Source organism: Ahaetulla prasina, chromosome 3 (assembly GCF_028640845.1).
Source record: "Ahaetulla prasina isolate Xishuangbanna chromosome 3, ASM2864084v1, whole genome shotgun sequence".
Taxonomy (NCBI): domain Eukaryota; kingdom Metazoa; phylum Chordata; class Lepidosauria; order Squamata; family Colubridae; genus Ahaetulla; species Ahaetulla prasina.
The window spans coordinates 162,698,960-162,721,603 of record NC_080541.1 but is presented as its reverse complement, the minus strand read 5'-3'; the positions used below and the strand labels follow the sequence as shown (position 1 = coordinate 162,721,603).

General features: G+C 38.6%; 1 protein-coding gene across 1 annotated transcript in view; it reads left to right on the top strand.

Annotated features, from left to right (window-relative positions):
- UBE2U (ubiquitin conjugating enzyme E2 U) overlaps positions 1 to 22,235 on the top strand; it is a 39,553-nt gene extending 17,318 nt beyond the window's left edge. Inside the window, exons 8-10 of the mRNA XM_058176948.1 lie at positions 1,016 to 1,097; positions 14,490 to 14,581; positions 18,394 to 22,235. Of these exons, the coding sequence (XP_058032931.1) occupies positions 1,016 to 1,097; positions 14,490 to 14,581; positions 18,394 to 18,524 (305 nt within the window). The 3' untranslated portion in view covers positions 18,525 to 22,235. The remainder of the gene's footprint in view (positions 1 to 1,015; positions 1,098 to 14,489; positions 14,582 to 18,393) is intronic.
- The last annotated feature ends 409 nt before the right edge of the window (positions 22,236 to 22,644 follow it).

The window sequence follows — 22,644 nt, the reverse complement described above, 5'->3', positions numbered from 1 at the left end:
TACACGTTAAGTGCAGTTGGTTAGCCAATTACGAATCCATCTGGTGGTGATGCTGTATAACCCACATTTTTCTACTTTATCTAGTAGTAGGTTATGGTCAAATGACAGTATATCAAACGCCTTACTGAAGTCCAAGTAAACTATATAAACAGCATTCCTCTGGTCCACTAAGTTTGTTACTTTGTCAAAGAATGCAATAAGATTAGTCTGGCATGATCTGTTTTTGACAAATCCATGTTGGCTTTTGGTTATTACTTTGTTTGCTTCTAGGTATTCGCTGATTTGTTGCTTGATTATCTTTTCCAGACTCTTCCCTGGTTTTGAGGTCAGGCTGATAGGTCTGTAGTTTCCTGGATCTCTTTTTCCCCCCTTTTTTGAAGATGGGAATTACATCAGCTCTTTTCCAGTCCTCTGGCAGTTCCCCGATGCCCTAGGATCTTTGAAAGATATAGTTCAGTGGTTCTGAGATCTCATCTGCCAGTTCCTTCAGAACCTTGGTGTGTAATCCATCCAGTCCTGGTGATTTGAACTCATCTAGGGTAGACAGGTGCTCACTTATCATTTTCTTCCCTATTTTAACTTGTGTTCTTAATCTTTTTTTTTGTGGTTCTGTTTTTGATAGCTTAGATTGTTGTTTCCGTTTGTGTAAAGACAGATGCAAAAACAAGTTAAGTAGTTCTGCTTTCTCCCTGTTGCTTGTCACCTTCTTGCCACTTTCTCCCAGCAATGGACCAATTGTTTCCTTGACTTTTTTCTTGTTTTTAACAAGTTGGAGGAAGCTTTTTTTTTGCTTTTTTTACTTTTGTCACAAGTCTTTGTTTTGTTGTTGATTGTTTATGTTATGTTATATCTGTGGCCTTCCTATAGCTTACTGAAGGGAATTATAAGACTCCTTCAGGCTGAATGTCATACAGGAAGAACTAAAGAATTCATATGCTTTTTGTTTTAGAAAGTTAGCATTTTTTATGGACTGCGACCATTATAATTTGAAATTTACTTGGAATTTTCCTTCCAGTGTTTGAAGATCCGGAGTACATAGGAAACCGTTACAATTGGATGGCAGAGAATGTGAACAAAGGCAGCTGGGATGAAAATTTGTAGGTATCTGATGAAAAAATCACATATGTACAGCTATGCTGGAAAGATGTTTAATGAGTATTTTAACCATTTTAAATTCTTGATATTTAGTTTTAGATTTATTTTCAAAGTGAAAGGTCATCAGTAAAAAATCTAAATGTATGCCTTTAAACATTAGCTGCAACATCAAATTCTGCTGTTTCTTAAACTACCGCATAACAGTGTTATTTATTTATTTATTTATTTATCAAGTGGCTGGTTTGATTGCTTATTGTTGCCAGGCAGGTGGAGGGTTATTTAATTTTTTTATATTGGATTTTTTATTGTTTGTATGCTGCCCAGAGTCACTGAGAGTGAGTGGACAGCCACATAAAACTCCCAAATAAATAAATAACAGTATGCAGATTCAAATTATTATTCTTTCACAGAACCTGCCTTTTTTGTGAAAATTATGACTTTACAGTAACTATAAAGTCATAATTTTCACAAAAGAGGCAGGTTCTGTGAAAGAATAATAATTTGAATCTGCACACTTTTATTTATTTAATTTTTATGTGGCTGTCCACTCACTCTCAGTGACTCTGGGCAGCATACAAACAATAAAAAACCCAATATAAAAACAGAAGCATATACTGGAGTTACATATAGAAACCCCAGAAAATATTATTAAGAATAAGAATAATTTTATGCAGAACATCAGTCCATGAAACATAAAATATTCAGATGTATTATGAACCTGAATATAAGAGCCAATCCAGTCTCCTAATTAGGATTCCGAAATCGGGATTGAACCTTGATATTAATATCTTAAAATGCAATTGGAAATCACTGCAGATCTTTTAAAACAGGTATGTACAAACCCTGCCCCCTACACCTATTAGCAATTTAGGTGAACCTTTTCAAGGGTGAGGGTACATAATCTGTGTTGTAACTTTCTTCCCCTTCATAAAGCTTCCACTTTACATACACCCTTATTCAATGTTCTTATACTGGGGATTTATGTATATTTATGAGGAGAAGGTATCCTCTGTGTCTCCCAGAAAACAAATGTAATGTGGTCCCTGGGATTGGGGAAGATGGAATGAGTCCTGGGACCCATAGTTCGAGAAAGAGACAATCTAGGAAGCAGGCATTTACAACAGACATCACATTTTCTGTATGCCTGGAACAGTAGTGGTATTCACTTACCTTTGCTGCCGGTTTGGAACTGTGAGCGCGCACATGTATGTACATTTTGCTTACATGCAGTGCTTCTGCGCATGCGCAGAGCGTCTGTGATGACATCTGGGTGGGTAGGTAGAGCCTCCCACCGCTATCGGTTTTCCCGAACCAGGGCGAACTGGTAGAATACCACCACTGGCCTGAAATCATAGCATTACTGATCACTGAAGCTGAATAATTATACTAAGTTATCCCTACAATATAGCCAATTTATTTTAGAGTATTCTAAAAACTTTGCAATCAGTTATTTCATACACATGCGGCTATTTCGCCCAAATTGCCGCAAACTGGCAGACATCTAAGAAAATCTACTTTAGGCTTTCAATCAAATAAAAACAAATGGGCAAAACTGGTTCATTTTTCTCTTGAATAGGCTCTCTTATTCGAAAGGGTTAATTTTCCTTGGATACAACTTCCTCGTTTTATTTCTCTCAACAGAAGTTCTTTGTTTCATGTATTTGATAATTGCTTCATTATGTCGTGCCATACAATATATGTGTGCCAAGAAAGCATTTCAAAAATTAGCAGTCTCTTTTCTGAATTTTTTTCCCCCATTTTTAATTTTTAAAAAAATTAGCAAACAACAAGAATAGGCTAGATTTGTTTGAGAAAACTGCCTTTTCTTTGAAAGAAGGCAACTTTCGGTATTAATTGCATTGAAGCTTGAGAAAAAAGGCAGGTTCTGTGAAAGAATAATAATTTGAATCTGCACACTTTTATTTATTTAATTTTTATGTGGCTGTCCACTCACTCTCAGTGACTCTGGGCAGCATACAAACAATAAAAAACCCAATATAAAAACAGAAGCATATACTGGAGTTACATATAGAAACCCCAGAAAATATTATTAAGAATAAGAATAATTTTATGCAGAACATCAGTCCATGAAACATAAAATATTCAGATGTATTATGAACCTGAATATAAGAGCCAATCCAGTCTCCTAATTAGGATTCCGAAATCGGGATTGAACCTTGATATTAATATCTTAAAATGCAATTGGAAATCACTGCAGATCTTTTAAAACAGGTATGTACAAACCCTGCCCCCTACACCTATTAGCAATTTAGGTGAACCTTTTCAAGGGTGAGGGTACATAATCTGTGTTGTAACTTTCTTCCCCTTCATAAAGCTTCCACTTTACATACACCCTTATTCAATGTTCTTATACTGGGGATTTATGTATATTTATGAGGAGAAGGTATCCTCTGTGTCTCCCAGAAAACAAATGTAATGTGGTCCCTGGGATTGGGGAAGATGGAATGAGTCCTGGGACCCATAGCTCAAGAAAGAGACAATCTAGGAAGCAGGCATTTACAACAGACATCACATTTTCTGTATGCCTGGAACAGTAGTGGTATTCACTTACCTTTGCTGCCGGTTTGGAACTGTGAGCGCGCACATGTATGTACATTTTGCTTACATGCAGTGCTTCTGCGCATGCGCAGAGCGTCTGTGATGACATCTGGGTGGGTAGGTAGAGCCTCCCACCGCTATCGGTTTTCCCGAACCAGGGCGAACTGGTAGAATACCACCACTGGCCTGAAATCATAGCATTACTGATCACTGAAGCTGAATAATTATACTAAGTTATCCCTACAATATAGCCAATTTATTTTAGAGTATTCTAAAAAGTTTGCAATCAGTTATTTCATACACAAGCGGCTATTTCGCCCAAATTGCCGCAAACTGGCAGACATCTAAGAAAATCTACTTTAGGCTTTCAATCAAATAAAAACAAATGGGCAAAACTGGTTCATTTTTCTCTTGAATAGGCTCTCTTATTCGAAAGGGTTAATTTTCCTTGGATACAACTTCCTCGTTTTATTTCTCTCAACAGAAGTTCTTTGTTTCATGTATTTGATAATTGCTTCATTATGTCGTGCCATACAATATATGTGTGCCAAGAAAGCATTTCAAAAATTAGCAGTCTCTTTTCTGAAGTTTTTTCCCCCATTTTTAATTTTTAAAAAAATTAGCAAACAACAAGAATAGGCTAGATTTGTTTGAGAAAACTGCCTTTTCTTTGAAAGAAGGCAACTTTCGGTATTAATTGCATTGAAGCTTGAGAAAAAAATGGCTATGGTTTTTTTGACAAGAGTTAAAGGCCCACCTTTTACTGCCATCCTGTGGTTGTAAAGAGTGTTTTGTAAAATTCTTTCCTTCTTTCCTTCCTCTCAAGTAACAAGATTCCCCAGTGATTGCTCAGGACATACCTGCAACTAAACAGATTATAGTTTTACATGCATGGACCCATCACACAGCAAAAGCAAATATTTGGCTAAGTTAAGGCACTGTACACTTCCAAGAACAGCGCTTCTTTGAACTTTTATATTAAAAAAAAGCTGTAATTAAGCCAAAGCTTATAAACAAACTGGCTTTCTTATGAAATGTACATTCATCATTTCTACTGCAACTATACTGAATGGAAGTTAAGATCCCCAAATAAAGAAAACACATGCATGATCCTATAAAATGTAATAACTTGTTTATAATCAATCAAACAATTCCCAGCTCCAAGATAGAGGTATAGTCATTGACAGTAATTCAGTACTCTTCTAAAAATACTTAAATATCTTGAAAATAATAAAGTAGCATCAAAACCCTATATCAGCTGTCCCCAACCTTTTCAGCTCAGCGGACTGGCGCAGGTGGCAGTGTGTGTGTGGTGGGGAAGGGGATCGTTTCATGAGTGCTGCTTCTACAAATGCAGTTTTGTCTGTGCACCTGTGCTTACCCACCTCTTCCTCAACATAGTTCCGAAAAAGGCTGTGGCCCAGCACTGGGCCGTAGACTGGAGGTTCAGGACTCTTGTCCTACATCATAGAAAGTACCGTATATACTCGAGTATAAGCCGACCCGAATATAAGCCGAGGTACCTAATTTTACCACAAAAACTGGGAAAAACTATTGACTCGAGTATAAGCCGAGGGTGGGAAATGAGGCAGCTACTGGTCAATGTAAAAAATAAAGATAGAGCCAAGTAAAATAACATGAATATTTATTTGAACGAAAAACAATAAAAGTGCAAAAGGGGGAAGGAGGATTCCCAGCTTTAGAAAATTTAGAACTACGCCGCCTTTGGTATGACCTGAGCATAGCTCATAAAATTATCTGCTACAATGTACTTCCTATCAATGACTACTTCAGCTTCAACCACAACAATACACGAGAACACAATAGATTCAAACTTAAAAGTGAACCTCTCCAATCTAGATTGCAGAAAATGTGACTTCAGTAACAGAGTTGTTAATGCCTGGAATGTGCTACCTGACTCTGTGGTCTCTTCCCAAAATCCCCAAAGCCTTAACCAAAGACTATCTAGTATTGACCTCACCCCATTCCTAAGAGGTCTGTAAGGGGCGTGCATAAGAGCACCAGCGTGCCTACCGTCCCTGTCCTAATGTTCCCTTTAGTTGTATTCCTTTTATGTATTCAATTCATGCTTATATTTATATAATTATTTAATATGTATTTGACAAAATAAAATGAATAGAATAGAATAGAATAGAATAGAATAGAATAGAATAGAATAGAATAGAATAGAATTTTTATTGGCCAAGTGTGATTGGACACACAAGGAATGAATGAATGAATGAATGAGTGAGTGAATAGAATAGAATAGAATAGAATAGAATAGAATAGAATTTTTATTGGCCAAGTGTGATTGGACACACAAGGAATGAATGAATGAATGAATGAGTGAATAGAATAGAATAGAATAGAATAGAATAGAATAGAATAGAATAGAATAGAATAGAATAGAATAGAATTTTTATTGGCTAAGTGTGATTGGACACACAAGGATCTACCACTTCTTTGGATGCCCTTCCCAAATTGAACACTGCAAGCATGAAAATGAGTCCTCCTTTAGCTTCAAGGGACCAGGGTGCCTCTGAAGGTCAGTGCTCTAAGTACTAAGAACCCAGCACAAATCTAAGCCTGTATGCACACCAACAGTGAAAATACCCTGCACAGTGTCTCTTGGAAGAGAAGGTTAATTTTCATAGACGTTGGGGTGGCTCTTTTTTTTTTTTTTTGGCAGGGCAATAAGGGTCTCTAATATCATTAAACCCACTTTAGAAGTCTCTCTGTGTGTGTGTGTGTGTGTGTGTGAGAGAGAGAGAGAGAGAGAGAGGGAGGCTCCGGCTGAGCAAAGCGGCGGCGGGGAGGCCGAACGCGGAAGTAGTGGGAGACCTGCTGGATGGGGGGGAGGGGACCGGGGCAGACGTGGATGGCCATGTGCTCCTGGATGCTGATGGGCGGCTTGTCGCCTTGGCGGTGGCCCATGCAGGTGGGGCCCGGGGAAGGAGGCGGCTGCGGGGGCTGCTGCGGGAGCTGCTGGTGCTGCTGGTGCTGTTGATGCTGCTGCCGCCGTTGCTGCCGCCAGGAGAGGCCGTCGCCAGCCCGGCCCTGCCGCGCCCGGCGCCCGGCCACGCTGCTGGCTGCTGGAGGAGGCGGAGGAGGGACGGAGGCGAGCAGCGGCGGCGGCGGCGGGCGGCGGGCGGCGGACGGCAACGGTGGGCGGTGGAGGTGATGTCACGGCTCTGCCCAGCCCTGCCCAGGCGAGGCCAGCAAAGGGCAGGCGAAGGCGACCGAGGCGGGGCTCGCAGCCCAGCTGAGCCGCTACGGAGGGAGGAGGCGGGGCGGCTAGGCTCAGGAAGGCAAAAGCAGGGCGTTCGTCACGGGATAGACTGCTGGGATCCACGGGATAGACTGCTGGGATCCACGGGATAGACTGCTGCTGGAGCTGGAGGCTCGAAGGAAGGGAAGGGAGGGGTGGTGGAGCTCAAGGTTCTTTAGCCCTAGACACCTGCCCGCTAGAGAAGGGAGGAGATCGGGCCGGCCAGTCTCCGGGAAGGTAGGCAGGCCGGATTCTTACCGGGATAGACTGCTGCTGGAGCTGGAGGCTCGAAGGAAGGGAAGGGAGGGTGGCTGAGGGCAGGCTCGTTTAAGGCTCTTCCAAAGCAGCCCTGCTGAACCGCTACGGAGGGAGGAGGCGGGGCGGCTAGGCTCAGGAAGGCAAAAGCAGGGCGTTCGTCACGGGATAGACTGCTGCTGGAGCTGGAGGCTCGAAGGAAGGGAAGGGAGGGTGGCTGAGGGCAGGCTCGTTTAAGGCTCTTCCAAAGCAGCCCTGCTGAACCGCTACGGAGGGAGGAGGCGGGGCCGCAGTAACTGAGAAAAGCCTGGCGAGGCGGCTGGGCTACCTTCTGGCCTCATGAGTCGGCCGTCCGTCCGTCCGTCCGTCACTTCTCGGCTCGGCAGCGGTTTTGAAAAAGGTTCCGTCGCTGGGTTTGGGACTTTTGTTTTTAAAAACACCACCTTCCTTTCTCCCTAGTTGGGCGTTTTCCAGTTCCCTGTTTTTTCCGCCCTTGCCTGTTGAGTTTTACCTGACAAGTTTCTTGCGCTTCCTCGACCTCCCTCCCTCCCTCCCTCCCTCCCTCCCTCCCTCCCTCCCTCCCTGTCTTGTTTGTAGCCCCAGCGTCCCCTTTCGGTTGTATTTAAATCCAGAGCTTGAAACCTCCTCAGTGGGAGGAGAGGAAGCGTCGATTTGGCAGCTGACCGCACTTGCACGGGCTGGGTAAGGAGAGCCCTAGGCGGCCTGCGGCGCGGGGGAGGAGAAAAGAAGCAGCCAAGAAAAAGGGGTGGGGTGGGGTGGGGTGGAAATGAATTTAGGAGGCGGCGTGTGTGTGTGTGTGTGTGTGTGTGTGTGTGTGTGTGTGTGTGTGTGTCTGCGCCCGTCCGCCCAGAATGCCAGCTATTTCTTTGAAGGCGGGTGTGTAGCCAGGCGCCTCCTTCCTTCGCTTGAAACCGGGAGGTTTCACTCTTCGCTCCCTGCGTGTGTATTTGTCAACAATTATAACTCTTGATTGGGGTCCCTTGCCTTGCCTCGCCTCTCCCTCGTGCCCTCTCTGTCAACGCTGTCAACAATTATAACTAGCGGGTAATTGTGCGTGAGGGGTGTCTTGGCGTGTGTCCACATAGGAATAAGATGCGCGCGCGCACTAACGAGAGCTAGCTGCCTGCGGTAGAAAGCACTCGCTGCAAGAGGAAGGGCTGAACGGCTTGGCTCGAGTATAAGCCGAGGGGGCGCTTTTCAGCACAAAAAACGTGCTGAAAAACTCGGCTTATACTCGAGTATATACGGTAGCTATAAAATGAATTTAGTTACAAGTCTATGTAGATTTGGCCTTTTGAGAGTGTTTTTTCACTTTGATTGTAGAACTTATAAAGATATTGATGGCTGCAAACAGAAATTTGGTCCCAACATTGGAAAAGGGGCACTTATCAACATAATCAGATTGGGGAACCAAACTTGGAGAATATGTAGTAATGGCAAAATGAACAGTAAATATCCTGAATAGAAGGTTGACTAAATTTTAAAAAGACTCTTTTCTCTATATACTGTATCATGTCACCCAATAAGGCAAATTCAGGCACTGACTTCCTATTACACTGCTATTACACTTCTTGCAGAGAATATCTCAAGTTACTCTGTCTTAGTTACATGCTTCATAACTGGATGCTTCATCAACTTCAACATTTGCTGAACTGTTTGTGAGGCCATCATTTTGTTTAGTTGTGAGAAAATCCTAAAATAATGATCAGCTAACAATTAATGAGGAAGAAACCAGATGGTTTCTAACAGCCAAAGCTATTGTTAAGAATTTTGCAATCTTCTTAGAAGTTTATGAAAGCTGGTTATCCAGGAAAACAACAATAGCCTCCTGGTCAAGATGGCATTTAGAGTTAACTTTTGGAAATATTAAACTTGATTACTATTGGGTATAGAATGGACATTTTAAATAATGAAATAGATTCTATTTTTGAGTCTGAACAAAAACAAATGTAGCTTTCATGTGGGAAGCTTATGTATCTGTAAGTTATTGTGCTAATAAGTAGCACCCCAAATGGATCCCAAATAAACAGTATTCTATGTGGAGCATATAAGATGTTAAACAAATATTTGGGGATAGTCCATGGAGGAGGAACAATTGTGATTTTAAAAAGGGAGGGAAAATCTGGAGTGTGATATTTTGGATATCTACATCCTACCGTATTTTTGGGAGTATAAGACACACCGGAGTATAAGACGCACCTTAGTTTTTGGGGGAGGAAAATAAGAAATTTGATTGGCAGGTGGATGGCCTCCTGGAATGCCCCCAATCAGCTGTTCCAGAGGTGAATTTTAGCAACAGGTTCCTTGGTTGTGAGTTGTTTAACTCACATAACAACTCTGGCCCAAACTTAATAAATAAGCTTTGGTGGTTAGGATAGATTTGAACCTGGGTTCCTAACCCTAACTCTAACCCTTCCTCAGCCAATACTTTAACCACTACCCCACACTGTCTGTCCTTTGTCTTTCTCTCCATCAGTAAAGGCAAGGATGTGTCAAGATTGCTTGCAATAACAATTAAGGTCAAGTTCATCTGACAACACAATGGAGACAACACGTAAATTTTATACTACTTTTTGGAATTGTCTGAAAAGTTTCAAAAATCTTTCAAGCAATCACCAGCTATTCTCATAAAATCTGTGATTTGTTGGTACTATATATGTCTTTTCCTGGACTCAAACTTAATTAGGCACCTAAATACTTCACAATGATTTTTTTTCCAGAGGCAGTTACCAACCAATCCTTAACATTTGTTCTTTCTGCTGTCCCTCCTATGACATCTGAGTAATATCATTTGAATTTATTTGACATTTTACATGAATGCTTTTGGCACGTTTAACTGATCCTATGTTCCTAATTTCGAATGGTTGCTGAACAAGGTCATTAAACAAGGAATATCTATATACTGAAATTTACCTCACTTCATTTCTTTTTCCCAATTTCTTAACAAATAGGACTCTATTGTTTTGACTATAAAGAAGTGGCTCTTTACTTTCATAAAGTTAATTTACCTATTTCTACCAGATATAGTGGCTTTCAGCTATCAGATTTTCAATTCTGTAATTGGCTTTTTTATTTTAACATCTATATTCTTTTGGAATGAGAATATTTTTCTTTTTGGGCTTACTTGGTACTACTACTACTACTACTATCTCTTTTATTCATTAAACATGAAATTCAGTCAAGTGAACATTTAAAAATGTATCACAAATATCATTTACTGATGCTGATGGTTGATACAGTTTGCTGCCAGCATCCTAGGTATCAACCAAGTATCTTCTTAAAATGTACAATGTTCTGAGTAGCACAGTTTTTTATAGTTCTGCTGGTGTTATTGCAGGAAGCTGCAATTTCTTGATGTATTTTGTAAAATTCTTGGACATGGTACCAAGTGCCCCGAAGATAATGGGTATCACTATTACATGTTTCATCCATAATCGCTTAGTTTCGATGGCCAGTTAACGATATTTCATTATTTTTTTCCAGTTCTTTTTCTTTGACTCTGGTGTCTCATGGTACAGCGATATCAATAAATTGTACACTTTGGTTTTCAACAACTGTGATATCTGGCGTGTTGTGTTCCAAATGATGATTATGATGATGATGATAGTGATGATGATGATTGATTTAATCTTCAATTCGATTCATGGTCTGGGACTGGTAAAAATTTAACAGTTCAAGTTCTAATCAAAGACGTAAGAGCTGCTAAGGTAACATCTAAGTATGTAGGCAGTTCTGAGTAAGGTGGTTTTTTTGCAGTCAGAATATTCAGCTCTAATAAGTTCAAAATGTCCATGTATCTAAGCAATCCTTTGGGTATTGCTCCAAGGGCACCTATTATTATTGCTATAACCATTGATTTCTTCCTCCACAATCGCTCAACTTCAATTTGCAGATTGCAGTATTTCATTATTTTTTCTAGTTGTTTCTCTTCAATTACTGCATCACCTGGCATTGCAATATCAATGAACCAGACTTTTTTCTTTTCCACAGTAGTGATGTTAGGTGTGTTGTGGGCCAGATGTCTGTCCGTTTGGATTCAAAAGTCCCAAAGGATCTTGACCTGTTCATTTTCAAGAACTTTGTCAATTTGGTATTCCCAGTAGTTTTTGCTGCATTAAAACCCAAACTTCTGGCAAAGCTTCCAATGTATGATTTTGGCAACATTATTGATAAACTCACAGTCAGCCAGATGTTCAGACTGGGTTTGTCATTTTGTCTACCTATCGAGCCCTTACCAAGGACTTGGGATAGACAGATGTGAATGTTTGATTGTGTAACATACCATCGCAGGATGGAAGCTGTTCCCAGTAAAGCTGCCTTTTGCTATTGTCTGATGGCAAATTTGTCAATTTGGCTTATTATCATTATTATTATTTCTTTTATTCATTAAACATGAAACTCAATCAACTGAACATTTAAAAATGTATCACAAAGATGATTGACTGACACTGATGGTTGCTACGTTGCTGCCGGCATTCTAGGTATCAATCAAGATCTTAAAATGTATGATGTTCCGAATAGCGCAGTTTTTATTGCAGGAAGCAATAACTTTTTTGTAAAATTCTTGGACATGGTACCAAGTGCCCCAATGACAATGGGTATCACTGTTACGTGTTTCATCCATAGCCATGTAGTTTCAACGGCCACGTTATGATATTTTGTGATTTTTTTCCAGTTCTTTTTCTTCGACCCTGGTGTCTTCTGGACACCAGATATTCGGAACCAGCAATATCAATAAATTTTATACTTCGGTTTTCAAAACTGTGATATCTGGCATGTTATATTCCAAATGACAATTCACAAGATCTTCACCATCTCATTTTTGACAACTTTTTCCACTTTTAAGTTCCCATGACTTTTCAGATACAGGCAAGGTGTATTTTTTACATAATGACCAGTGGATTAATTTAGCAACTTGGTCATGTCTAACTTTGTAATCAGTTTGTGCGATTTTGCTGCACTCACATATTAAGTGTGAAACAGTTTCAACTTTGTCATTGCAAAGTCAGCAGTTTGGATTTTCAGTGGATTTTTGTATCTTTGCTTTCATGGCATTAGTTTGTAGTGTTTGTTCTTGAACAGCAAGTATTAAACCTTCCGTTTCTTTCTTGATGGTTTCCATCTTAAGCCATGCCCATGTCAAGTTATTATCACATTTTCCTTCAATGTTTTTCAAGTTCTGTCTATGCAAAGCTTTGGTTTTCCATTCATTTAACCTGTCATCCAGCTGTTTTTCTTTATATTCTGCCTTTGTTTGTTGTTTTTATAATGTTTTCCGTTTTCACAGCCTGCAGCAATTTTCACATAATCTTTCAAACTTCATTTTTCTTCTTCTACAGTTTGATGGATTTGCAATAGCCCTCTGCCCCCTATTCTTCTTGGCAGGTACAACTTGTCGATGTCACTTCGTGGATGTAAAGCGTGGTACATGTAAAGCATGGATTGGCATTTTGTCTACCTATCAACTCCTTACCAAGGACCTGAGATGGGCCGATATGGATGTTTGATTGTGTAACAGATATCATCGCAGAATGGAAGCTGTTCCCAGTAAAACCGCCTTTCGTAATTGTTTGATGGCAAATTTGTCAATTTGGTTTATCATCATCATTATTATTCATTACACAGTCAGCCAGATGTTCAGACTGGGTTTGGCATTTTTGTCCACCTATCAAGTCCTTACCAAGGATCTTTGATAAGCAGATCTGGATATTTGACAGTGTTACAGATATCTTTACAGGGATGGAAGCGGTTTGCACAAAACCATCCCCTCTCCCACACCCCGGTCCAGAAAGCCAGAAAGTTTGGGGGTGCTATTGCTGTTAAATATTATATTGCTGTATGTAATTATAATATGGTTTTTTGTCTCTTTTTTGTACGAATTCCTTTTCTATGAGGTTTTTGTCATATTTATTTTAATCGCTATAATATGCCTAGGTTTTTCTTTCTTCATAATATCCTTTTTTCTGTTGATGCTGTCATTATTTATATTTTGCCATTAGAAAATAAAATTAAAGTATTTTGAAATTACATAGTTTGACACTAGCAAATTACATTGAGGAAGGTACCTCTGAAGAAAGATAACTGAAGTGAACTGAGAGTTTCTGTTTGTATGAAAAGTAAGAGAGAACAGGCAGGGATGTGTTATTAATGGAGTGCTCAGCAAAGATATGATGCAATCCAGGGGCGGGTTTCAAAACCCATCGCTACTGGTTCACTCAGGGGCGCTCACGCGCTCGCACGCAGAAACATCCGGGCGGGTGGACAGAGCCTCCCACTGCCTCTGCTACCAGTTTGCCTGACCCAGGGCAAACCGGTAGCAACCCACCACTGATGTAATCTTTAGCAAACTTCTTTCTTCCCATTCCCATAATCCAGTGGTGGGCACCTAGGGCAACTGTACAACCTGTGGACTTCAACTTCCAGAATTCCATGTTGGCTCAGGAATTCTGGGAGTTGAAGTCCAGAGGTCATAAAATTACCATAGTTGCCCACCCCAGCCATAATTGTTTGTACCCTAATTAAATTGTGATTATTCCTATGGGAACTGTTTCTTTGCTGAAAGCAATATATGTACTGTTTCCTGTCCAGTTTGATTCCTTTAACACAACAGCATGATGATAGCAATTGGCCCAAAGTATGCTGTATCTTGAGGGTACTTTTAAACCAGATCTCTTAAATCCTAATCCAGCGCTTTAACTATTAAGCTACTCAAGGAATGTGTAAAATAGCTGGATTCCTTCCTAGGGCTTCTTCCTGTTTTTTGGCAACAAATGGGGAATTATAATAACCCCAATCAAATTTGCTTTCTATAAACAGTGTCTCAAATTATAAAAATGTCATCGCCTGTTTTATAATTTCAATAAAATTGTTAGAGACACATGATTCTTTTTAGCATGATTTTATACAAAAGCATTTTAAAAGTTTTAATGTGTTATTGAGAATTTATAAAGATTAACATTAGGCATAGAATCATAAACGGTGACTGTATTAAAATAGAATACAATTATTCTCACAGTTCTCTCCTACCACTGTATGACTCCAAGGTGCTAAGACACTCTCATGTATTGTAGATCGGGGTCTCCAACCTTGGTCCCTTTAAGACTTGTGGACTTCAACTCCCAGAGTTCCTCAGCCAGCTTTGCTTTGCTTTGCTTTGCTGGCTGAGGGACTCTGGGAGTTGAAGTCCACAAGTCTTAAAGGGACCACGGTTGGAGACCCCTGATCTAGTAAATAAGCTTATATTTCTGCTATATTCTGAAATTATACCGATCTTCTTGTGTTTTAATTTCAGACATAACATTTTTGTCTCTGATTGCATTGAAAAACAGAAGAAACAGATAATGTTAGAAAACTGGGGAGGCAGGTGCATTATCCCACCTTCAGGTAAGACAGGAGAACTGATTTTGTGACAAGTTTGCAGTTTTTCTGTACACATCAACAATAGTATATATTACAACTGAAAATATATCTATTGTTTAACTCTGTTAAACAAGTAAGTACATTTGAATGTATGGAACTCTTGGAAAAACCTCATCTTCTCATGCTCTTTTTTGGGGGAGGAGCAGGAAGGCCACCCACCATCCTACCATTTTGTGTATCTTTTTTTTTGGTATGCTTGTGTTGTCTCCAAATATTGAAAAATAGTTTGTGATTGTAAAAATGAAAAGAGTTAAAAATACAGTTTGAATGAGATCTTCTACCGATAATTCATTTCAACCCAACTACCAAGCTATAATTTTTATTTATTCAAACAACATATTATTACAGTATGTTTGGGACTAGGCAACAACTACGATGAGTATAGAGAAAGAGTAAGACATAATCAGCTAAAAAAAAATTAAAGGCAAGACGTAAGGAAAAGGAACATAGCTAAATCTATTTTAAACCAAATTCATTCACTGTTCTTCTCCACATCTTGCAAATCATCTTTGTATCCCCAGCTTCCATACACCACATTATATATTGCTAAAGCTTCTCTTTAGCTCTCTCCTAATAACAACAGAGTTAGAAAGGACCTTGGAGGCCTTCTAGTCCAACCCCCTGCCCTACACCATTTCAGACAGATGGTTATCCAACATTTTCTTAAAAATTTCCAGTGTTGGAGCATTCACAACTTCTGCAGGGAAGTCGTTCCACTTATTAGTTGTTCTAACTGTCAGGAAATTTCTCCTTAGTTCTAAGTTGCTTCTTTCCTTGATCAGTTTCCACCCATTGCTTCTTGTTCTACCCTCAGGTGCTTTGGAGAACAGCCCGACTCCCTCTTCTTTGTGGCAACCCCCGAGATATTGGAACACTGCTATCATGTCTCCCCTAGTCTTTCTTTTTATTAAACTAGACATACCCAGCTCTTGCAATCGTTCTTCATATGTTTTAGCCTCCAGTCCCCTAATCACCTTTGTTGCTCTTCTCTGCACTCTTTCTAGAGTCTCAGCATCTTTTTTACATCGTAGTGACAAAAACTGGATACAGTATTCCAAGTGTGTCCTTACCAAGGCATTAGAAAGTGGTACTAACACTTCACATGATCTTGATTCTATCCCTCTGTTTATGCAGCCCAGAACTGTGTTGGCTTTTTTAGCAGCTGCTGCACACTGCTGGCTTCTTGAGGTTCTGATCAGCTTTATCCAACCGCAAATTCTTAATTTTGTCTTTCCTTCTAAATAATTTACTCTTCTTCCATAAATTTATTTCATGATTTGATCCTAATTCACTCTCTCTACCTGACCAAATCATCTCAACCTATTTATTTTATTTATTATTTTTATTTTATTTATTTATTTTATTCGATTTTTATACCGCCCTTCTCCCGAAGGACTCAGGGCGGTGTACAGCCATTTAAAATACACAAAATACACATTAAAAACAAGAATTAAAACAAGACATATTATAGGGTGGCCGAAAATTTAAAACAATTAACAAACCTTAAAATATAAATAACCCCAATTAAAATTTAATAAAACTTTTAAGCCAGTCCCGCTTGAAAAATAGGTGCGTTTTCAGCTCACGGCGAAAAGTCCAAAGATCAGACACTTGACGTAAACCAGGGGGAAGTTCGTTCCAGAGCGTAGGAGCTCCAACAGAGAAGGCCCTGCCCCTGGGGGCCACCAGCCGACATTGTTTGGCGGACGGCACCCTGAGAAGGCCCTCTCTGTGTGAGCGTACGGGTCGGTGGGAGGCATGAGGTAACAGCAGGCGGTCCCGTAAGTACCCGGGCCCTAAGCCATGGAGCGCTTTAAAGGTGGTAACCAAAATCTTAAAGCGCACCCGAAAGACCACAGGAAGCCAGTGCAGACTGCGCAGGAGTGGTGTTACATGGGAGCAACGAGTGGCTCCCGTTACTACCCGCGCAGCTGCATTCTGGACTAGCTGCAGCCTCAGGGTGCACTTCAAGGGCAGCCCCATGTAGAGAGCATTGCAATAATCCAAACGGGAAGTGACAAGAGCATGAGTGACCGTGCATAAGGCATCCCGGTCAAGGAATTTTAATAATTCATGTTTAATAATATGTAAATACCGCTGCCCTTGTAAGCCAAAATGTTAAGCATAGAGTTCATGGTTTTACTTTGATCCTTTTAACTATGATACAGATAGTCCTCAACTTACAACCACAATTGTGACCAAAATTTATGTTGCTAAGTGACAAATTTGTTAAGTGAGTTTTGCCCCATTTTACGACTTTCTTGCCACAGTTGTTAAGTGAATCACTGCAGTTTTTAAGTGAGTAACATGGCTGTTAAGTGAATCTGGTTTCCCCATTGACTTTGCTTGTCAGACGGTCACAAAAGGTGATCACTTAACCCTGGGACGCTGCAACTGTCATAAATGTGAGTCAGTTGTCAAGCATGTAAATGTAAATCATGTGACCATGGGGATCCTGCAATAGTCATAAATGTGAAAAATGGTCATAAGTCACTTTTTTCAGCGTTGTTGTAACTTCAAACAGTCACTAAGTGAACCGTTGTAAGTCGAGGACTACATGTAAATCAGGAAGAGCAAGAGTATCATGCTCTTTATCCTATTTTATACTATATACAGTACCTATAAAAATTTGTTAAGGTGCAATTTAATAATGCATTTTTCATCCAGTGGGCTCAGAGTAACTAACAGCATCAGTTAAAACAATACTGTGATCATTGAAAAACATAGCTTTACAATGATAGATGTTAAAGCAGCAATATAATGAAGATAAAATCATGATATCTGTGGAATATAAATTCATCTGAGAAAGAAAATTACCATTTATTAACTGACCATTCCTCTTTGTATAGGATCCCAGCCCCTGGGAATGCCCTACCTCTACATGAATCCATGTAGCAAAATTTCTGGAATAATGGAACCTCAGGAAATAGATTAAACAGACAGATTCAAGGGGAAATACCTTTCAAAAATCATATTGTGAAACTGTTACCCACTTTGAGCTGAACAGGAAAAGAAATGGTCCATGTTTATTTAGTTTATTTATTTGTTAAATTTATTTGCCACTTATCTCACCGTAGTGATACTATAGACGGTTTATAATTATAAAAAGGAAGAAAACTGATAGGCATGTAAACATAAGTAAAATAATAGAACAATAAAAAAACAATGATAACAAATATAAAATAATGTATTGAAAATAATGTTTCTGTCTGGGGATCTGGTATTTATTTATTTATTTATTTATTTATTTATTTATTTATTTATTTATTTATTTATCTAGTCATAGCTCTGAAGGCTGCAGAATATGTAGGACTGATCATTAGAGCATGTGGTCATGGTTTTAATCTCTCTTTCGAGAGAATGTTGAGTTTTGGGCTACAGTTTTGTTTTATTTTATTTATTCCAAATAGTGCTATTATGTCTATCAATGTACTTATTAGGTGAGTATCTTATTTAAAAAGCAACATATTATTATATCATCAAAACTTACCACTTCTTAATCAGATTTTAGTGTGATCATGGGGTCTTGGAAACTTTTATAAGTAGGGTAGGTGAACATATATTACTTTTCTAATAGTTAGCTATCTCACTTGGCTATAAATGCTAACATACAAACTTACTTCTGTATAGGATAGATCTTGCACATGCTACAAAAAGGCCTCTCATACCTACATCCATGCGGATGTATCACAGATACACAATTTAATGTGTTACAAATCAAGTTATTATGATTCATGTATTCATGTTTTTCATTTTGTATTACTTCTACTATTTAGAAGCATCTTCAAAAACATCTTCCGTGGGATCTAAGAAGATGGAAAAAAGCAAAAATGAAGAACAATGGGAAGATGAAGTCGAAGATCTTGTTATGTGGTCTACAAAACTTGACCAAGAAAAATTAGATTAAACAATAGTTTTCACTTCTGGTACTCTTTTTAAAAGTACTTATTTGTTGATATTCAAACATTGTCTGGGAAAAAACCCATGCAGTTCAGTTGGAATATGACTATTACCATGTTTGCATTACAAAATGCCTTTGGCAGCCTGAATTACAGCTCCCAGAATACCCTGTTTATAAAAGAGTCCAAATGTCAGCAAGCCCTTGGACATTTATTCTAGCGTTAAACCTAAGATCATTTTATCAAATGGACAGAAATTCATTTAAGTTTTGCACAAGCTGAATGTTATTCACCATACTCTAGATAGTGTAAACTGTTTTCCAAAGTATGAAGTAACTGTAGAGTTACATCATCTACTGACAAAACAATTCTGACGATATAGCAGTGAAGCATATAGCAAATAAAGCAGAAGGGTTTTTTGAAAGTCACAAAAGCTTCAAAAGAATGATACTACATTCTCAGCAGGTCTTCCAGGAGCACAAGTCTCACATCATTGTTATGGGAGGGAGTTCCAGAAATGCAAGGTACACAAGAATGAGTAACTGAGAAAACAAGGTATGTTGGCTTCATGTGCAAAAAGTCACATCACATCACAACTTTTTCTTTTTAGTTAATAAAATGCATTATATCACTGATGCAAATTGGCAAGAATGTCATTTCTGCACCAATATTCCAAGGAAACTGGCTATTTCATGTCCTGTAATCAGCATCCAGCTCTATGGCCAGTAACATTTTTGAGTTCTTTTTCAGTTCTTATCTCCTTTTCTCTGCCTTTTGTGGGAAGCTTCTTTTGGCAACATTTCTTCCAGCCTATTTTGTGCAAAACCAAATATGAACAGGCTATGATCTAAGCCAGATTGCTGGCAACAATGGCACCATAAATAGATAATTATCAAAGTGACTGTGTGTATCTTCCTGCTCATTCCACTGCTTGGACAGTGCCCTTGAGTGTGGCAAGCCAATAGTTAAATGTTTTGAAGGAGATGATTATCAGAGTTCTGTCAATTCCAAGTTAAAAAAAAAAAGACCTCAAGAGCTGTTAATCATAAATTGGTTTTACACACAAAGAGGCCTATGAGCAGAACCAGGCTTTTGAACGAACGTTTTTATAGGCACTATTTTATTGAGGGCTCTTTTTATGAGTCCTAGGATCATGAGGCTTAAAAAGGGTCCACAGACAGTATTGGATGTGGGAGGAACAAAGTGTCAAGCTGAGCAGAGCTCCATATGCACATAAGGGATCACTCAGAAAACATATTCTTTGTTTTAAAAGTACTCCAACTGTACAGGGGAAAAATTGGGCAAAGGCTATGTATTTCATTGGTTTGGAAAAATTGGGCAAAGGCTTTCACTGATTTCAAAACGTGCTGCCTTTCTAAACTGACAAACTAATCTTGCAGAGAATTAGCTGAAATGCATGCTTAAACCAGCCATGCTAGTGTTGCAAAGATGTTTAATTGCACTTTTTTCCCCTAAGGAAGAATTTGGTATTGCTAACCTTTTTTAATAGGAGAAAATGTTTCTTAATTCACAGTTGCTGCTATGGTAATAGAGTAGTGGTGCTAGTGCTGTTTGAAAACAAAAAGAGGAGGAGTTACATCCAACCTTATGCTAATAGACATCTGGAGGCCTTGATGCTCTCTGAGCTTTCTTGTTTGTAGACACTTCATTGCCCGAGTAGGTAACATTATGACATTTCAACAATAAAACCCTGAGCTTCCTATACTCTCTTTTAATAGACATCTACTACTCGTCCCTGCAGAAAGGCGACTTTCTGAAGCCAGTTGGGGAGGTTTGGGGTATGATGCAGGATAAATCATCAACATCACCACAACCACCATTATATGTACCCATGATAAATGCTAATCCAGCAACAGATGGACACCACACTGACTCATAGTCTGAAACCCCTTATTTTTCTCATCCATATAAGAAACTCCTGACTGCATTCACTCCATAGCAAGCATATTAACCTGTCTTCCAAACCTCAAGTTTTGCTAAAGCATACATAATTTTGCTCCTTATATTTTGTAAGAATCAACATTTTAAATGTCTTTGAAGGTGGAAGTAACTTTTCTCTTGCATCTAACAAAAATGGCTGCTGTACTCTTTAAACTGACCAACCCAGTCCCTATTTTAAAATAACAAAAGAGACGTGTATGCATATGAATTCAAATCTGCATATTTTTATGGCTAAATAATACCCAGAAACAATTTCCTATGTAAATTGGTGAAATCTACCCATAATATCTACAGTACTTCCATCATTTTGAAGCTTTATTTTAGTGTGACTTTGATTTCAGCAAGTATTCTTAAGTTCTGTGTCCTCTAGAAGGTGCTATTTCACTGTTATATTCACATTTTAACTCTTGAAAAGCTCTTCCGGCACTGTTCTAATGAATAGATTTAAAGGAGCTGGTCTGAGCACTTTCCAGCTGTAAGTTATCTATGCAGATTGAAACAAAAACCCAACCATTATTGATGCAAAGGACTACATCTCTGGGTATGAGAATGTTTTGCTGAGCATGAAGGTATGAGAAACAGCCTATTTTATTCCTGGGAACAATAAAATAAATGTTTATTCATATGCACACTACACATATAACCATTGTTGTTATACAAAGTCACTTTTAATAGAATTTTAAGACTATTAAATGAAATGCACCAGTATAGTTTAGAAGTATTCACAGAGGAAGTACCTGGTATTAAAAGCATAATGGCATTATTTTCCTCTAAATGTGATTCTTCCTCCATTGAAGTCAAATATAAAACTTCCATCAGTTTCAGCAGTCGCTTGTATCTTGTGAAAGTTAACAAGTTGTGCAGAAGGAAATGAAAATAAAGTACCTTAATGCTAATGCTATTTGATGAGCATGGTGGTTGTTCCCTGGTCATCCAGCTAGATTTGATGCCCAGTAAGAAAAAGGCAGACTAGAAAGGCAAAATTAAAAGCAGTTTACAAGGAAAGGAATTAACTTAAGAGTGCTGATGAAAGTATAAGAATGAGCCGTAGGACTTCAACCCTTTGAATGTAACGGATCAGAGACAATTTTTTTAAAAATAAATTCGTAAGAAATTCAATAGGATTAGAAAAACTATTGTTCCTCTATTGTGGCAAGACTTCATTCCTCTGGTACAGTTTATTCTTCACTGCGTGAAGTCAGACTGAGCTGCATTTTTGCCCTCTGTGTAATAACTTTGACAGTTTGTAAGCTGGGGAATAGAATTATAAAATGCCTTCCTTTCTTTCTACATGAGGTAGTTGTGCTGTATGGCAGAAACTGATGGCAAAATATAGTTAAGCGTTTACAGTTATCTCTGCCTTACCTTAGAATTTTTCGTCTACTGATTTTAAAAAAATTGAATTGTTTCAAAAATGCGTGCATTTTTGTTTTTCACATGTCTTATTTAATGCCTACAACTGTTTTACTTTACTTTGTACTTTGTTACTAAGATCTGCAAGAGCCATTCAGTCTGAGTGTCTCTTCAATAAACGTTAGAGAACAACAGCTATAAATCTGATCTCTTAAACCTTAGAAGCTTTTGTATATTCTTAGAACAAACTAGTTCAAATTTCACCAACTGAGTTAGTGGATAAGCTCTCTAAAAATTACAAGTACTGTAAACATTCATGAGAGTGCCCTATACTTCTTTTAGTTAATTTAAAATTGATCGTAATCAAATCCAGTGCCCGTATTGTACCATTAACTTTCCTGAAATAGCTGTGTATTTATCATTCTTATGCTAAAATAAAAGTATTAATTCAAATATGTAGGAAATTCCCAGTGATTGTTCTTTTTTCCTTTTATTATTTCTACTTGGAATACATTGACAAAGGAATAGTTCAGTGCATCCCAATATACAGTCCACTAAAAAACAGCTGTATATTTTCTCATTCATATGATTGTTGTGATATTTGTAAGATTTTTTTAAAAGGAAGATCTAGCAACATTTCTGAGAAATACTTCAAGATTAACAGCAAAAACTATGAATACATTTTAAACTTCTTATAGGCCTTTTCTATCTGCTTGTTTATTTTTTCCTCAATTAATTTTGTTTAAAAAAAAGATGAATCAGTTTAAAATGAACATTCGGAGAGATATCCTGCAAATTTCAGAATGCACATAT